Genomic DNA, 4,321 nt, shown 5'->3' on the forward strand with positions numbered 1-4,321 from the left:
GGGGGGGGGGGAGAAACACATTCTCAAAGATACATCATCTTACAGCTTTGAGATGAAGAAAATATATTGAAGAGGAAAGGCTTCTGCTTTTTATTCTCAAAGAAGATTTAAACAAATAAAATTGATGTGGCAACGTAAATTAAGGGCTGGTCAATGGATCCATCTGGTCACCACTAGGTCTAAAGTGAAAATTAAACATGAACAGCTTGAACAAACAATCATTTATCTGACACTCTAAGATGCAATTATCTGGAAGCACTCAGATAACCTTTTACAGATGAGAAGTTACATGCTTTGCTTCCTGTTTATATAGATTAACTTCCAGGCTTATTAGCTGAATCATTTCAGATGAACTCACATTACCATTGTTCTTACATCATAGCATTACTAGTTTCTCAAATGTCATTGTAATAGGAGGATGTTCCAAAGAAAGCTAAATTTCCTATTACAGTGGGAAAAATTAAAAAGGAATAACTCAGAACTTTAACTTCATAAATATCTCTGCCTTTACTAAAACTACAAGGAAGAAACAATTGAGGAAATACTGACATGGACATCAGTGCCAACATAATGAAATATTATTATTTGGTTGACTTGTTTGGAATCTCTTAGAAACTTCTTAAGTTTTGATAGACAAAATGTCATCATAAATTCAAGAGATTATCAATGCCTATGTGGGAATAACTTCAATATCCCTTTCCAGTTAAAAACATAAATATTAATGCACTGAAAACGTGTTACCAGGAAGTGATTTTGACTTACATATCCACACAACACTGAGGCTTTACTGCACCTGCAGCATCAACGACAACATACTTATTTGGAGTAGTACACAAAACTGAAAGAAAAAGTCACAATGGCCATTAGTGTTTTTAAAACAATTAGTTTCTATAAGTAAAAAATTAGTAGGGACTAGTTAAAAATTCATGACGAAAGACCTAGGAGACTCACCTTTGAACTTCAAGGCGAACTCATAGGGATTGTACAGTGTCAACACTTGTTTATGTGTTGACTGATCATCTGCATAAAATATTAGCTCTGTGGGAAACACAAAAACGGGAAGATTTCCTTCCACTAGCTCTGGTTGTCTTTTTTGTTGATGCATTGGCACTGAATCCTCTTGCTGCAGCTTCTGTTTTTACAGACTCGGATCTATTTTGGATTTTTCTTGTTTCAGTTAAAAGCTCCAAAGCATTTTGGCAATCTAGAAATAGAAGGAGAAAGGGAGAAGGAAAACCAAATGATACTGATTTTCATTAGTCTACAGTCTCTTCACAAAAAGCAGGTTTAGTGTGAATGAAAGTAGGCCCTGAATCATGGAAATGTGCCTCTTGACCTTTCCTCTTGGCTTGCTGACAGAGCTTTGACCAGATCATGCAAAGAAATTTAGACATGTTCCTTTCACATTCAGAATTTCAACCTATGATAGATGACACAAATACTTGAATAAAAAGAATAAAGAAGTCTTTCTCAAAGTAATCATCTCCTTTCAAAGAGGTGAGATCAAAGGAATATCACTGTATAAACTTCATATGTTTTTTTAAAGGAAAATAAATAAGTATTGTCACAACTGATTTTGTGAGCCAAATCAACTCTTAAAGATTTTTTTAAAACAATAAAAAAGACTAAAAAATAATAAATAAAACAAAGGAAGTTTCCAAGATTTATAGGAGAAAAACACAAGAATCACTTTTACACTCCTGTCAACAATGCTTTATTTAGTGCCTTGGCAGCATGGGTAGGAGAGTTCTTTTAATCTGTTTTCTACTGAAACTCAAGACAAGCTAAGCAGGCCTTGGAATTTTCACTGAAAATTCAGTCACTAAGTGGGCTTTGGCGTGCATGGTACCATTCCTCCCCTCCTATGTCAAGTACACAGGCTTCGGAAGAGCTATTTTCTTCCAACTTCAGAGGCCTTTTTGGATTCCTTCTGGACTTGAATGTGGTCCAGGTGGTTGTGGCTGGCAGAAGTCTCACTGTCAAGTGTAATAGTTCTGTATTTATTTCCTAATCTAATTTTAATCAATATTCTTATTCAGCAAGTCCCTCCCAAAGTGTGGCTTTTAAAAATAAAATGCAGGATTTGATCCAGCATACTCAAAAAAAGCAAAAGTTAAAACATAAAATCACAGAAATGATTTTCACTCTGTAGCTCACACCTTTAAAATAGGCTATAAAACATTTAATACTTTGAGGTCAGGTTCTCATACATTCAGAGGTAAATATAACCAATGAATAAGTTACTTGCTTTTATCAGCTAGCAGGGCTCAAATGCTCTTCTGAATGAGGCCTTTTCAACTTTTATCAAGTATGAAACTGTAAAATTATATGTGCAATTTTTTATTATTTTCTTTCAGCTGGACAGCTATTATGCCAGGAACTACATCAGGAGACCAGCAGAGATATAAAGATAAAATAATGTTTAGGCCCTGCCCTCAAGAAGTTCAAGTTTAGCTGGGTGCAGTGGCATACTCCTGTAATCCTATCTGCTTGGGAGGCTGAGGCAGGAGAATCATGAGTTCAAAGCCAACCTCTGCAAAAATGAACCACTAAGCAACTCGGTAAGACCCTGTCTCTAAATAAAATACAAAACAGGGCTAGAGATGTGGCTTAGTGGCAGAGTGCCCCTGAGTTCAATCTCCCACCAAAAAAAAAAAATTCAAGTTTAATTGGTGAGACAAAAATAATAACACTGCCTCTGTTATAATGCATACTGTTGTATAAAAAGTACTAGGGAATCAGAAGACTACAGGAATAAGTCTGCCTGGAAGTGAGACCGGGAGATGGCATGTGAGGTGGTTTTTAAAGAAAATATGGGTACTAGGGAATGAAATTGACCAAATTATGTTCTGTGGATGAATGCATATGCAACAATGAATCCCATTAATATGTAGGATTAATGCACCAATTTAAAAAAATTTTAAAAGACAGCCCCCCAAAGAAAAGATAGGTACACATTTAAGTGTTGGAGGAAGGTATTCAGACCCAGGGGACCACAAATAAAAAGGCACTGAATTCATGGACTGTCTCAGGTAATCAGTCTACTTTATATCCATATACTTTATAACATATATACAGTTCATAACAGTGTTGAATTTGTTTCTGGGTTTTGCTTTGATGAGCTAATAGGGTCTACTGAAATTTTTGTTATTAATAACATTTAACAGGGGCCCAGATTGTGGTTCAGTGATAGAGTGCTTGCCTAGCATGCGAAAGGCACTGGGTTTGATCCCCAGCACCACATAAAAATAAACAAATAAAATAAAGGTATTGTGTCCATCTACAACTAAAAAAATCATTTAAAAAATAACATCTAGCATTTGAATAATTCATAACATTACAAACTTTTTATTAATTATATAGACTGGATGATTGATAAGCTCTTAGATAGCACTTATTATAGGCCAGGCAGTATTCTAAGTGTTTGTTTTTGTTGTTGAATTATGAAGAGACCAGGCTGGTGGTAGTGAAGGTCAGCAGGTCCCCTAGTCTAGAATTCCTTTCCATTATACTAAACTGCATCCATGTCCATAAAATAAAACAAATTATTCTTGAAAACATCTGATTAAATAATTGTAATTCTGCATTTTTTATTTGCCCTGAATTTCTTTCTTTTAATCAAAGCCATACACATTTCTACTTGGATAATGGGCTCTCAGAAGTATGGCATATTATTTTTTTCAATAGAAAATACTAGGCTCTATAATTATTTTCATAGGAAGCTTGGCTAGTAGGAAGAAAAGATCCAAATTTGATGTCACTAAATAATATGCACTGTCTCATTGTAAAACTCTGTTGAGATGAGAATTTAGTTTATGATAAAAGGTAGCATCTCTGATTTGTGGGAGACAGCTTTATTAGTGAGAATTGGTTAAACTGAGTAGCTGTCTAGACAAAAATAAAGTTGAATTTATCTTTCACTCCTTATTTCAGGGAAAATTCCAAACGGATCAAAACTTTAAATATAAACAAACAAAACAAAGCTATAAAAACACTAGAAGAAACCATGGGAAAATTTTTTTTTGTAATATCAGACTAACAATGACATAAAACCAGACACCAAAAATATTGATGAATTTAACTATATAACTTTTAAAATTCTGCATAACAAAAAATCTTTATTATTATTTTTGACCAAGGATTGAACCCGGGGCGTTTAACCACTGAGTCACATCCCTAGTCCTTTTAATTTTTTTTTTTTAATTTTGAGATGGGGCCTTGCTAAGTTGCTGAGGTTGGCTTTGAACTCATGATTCTCCTTCTTCAGCCTCCTGAGTATTGGGATTACAGGCATGCACCACCACCCCCAGCAGAAAAAAAA

General features: G+C 34.7%; 1 protein-coding gene across 1 annotated transcript in view; it reads right to left on the reverse strand.

Annotated features, from left to right (window-relative positions):
• Mospd1 (motile sperm domain containing 1) overlaps positions 1-4,321 on the reverse strand; it is a 20,921-nt gene that overhangs the window by 8,068 nt on the left and 8,532 nt on the right. The window contains exons 2-3 of the mRNA XM_048796569.1: positions 952-1,204; positions 763-838 (exon numbers count right to left, since the gene is read on the reverse strand). Of these exons, the coding sequence (XP_048652526.1) occupies positions 763-838; positions 952-1,105 (230 nt within the window). The 5' untranslated portion in view covers positions 1,106-1,204. The remainder of the gene's footprint in view (positions 1-762; positions 839-951; positions 1,205-4,321) is intronic.

This window comes from Marmota marmota, unplaced genomic scaffold (assembly GCF_001458135.2).
Source record: "Marmota marmota marmota unplaced genomic scaffold, marMar, whole genome shotgun sequence".
NCBI classification, from domain to species: Eukaryota; Metazoa; Chordata; class Mammalia; order Rodentia; family Sciuridae; genus Marmota; species Marmota marmota.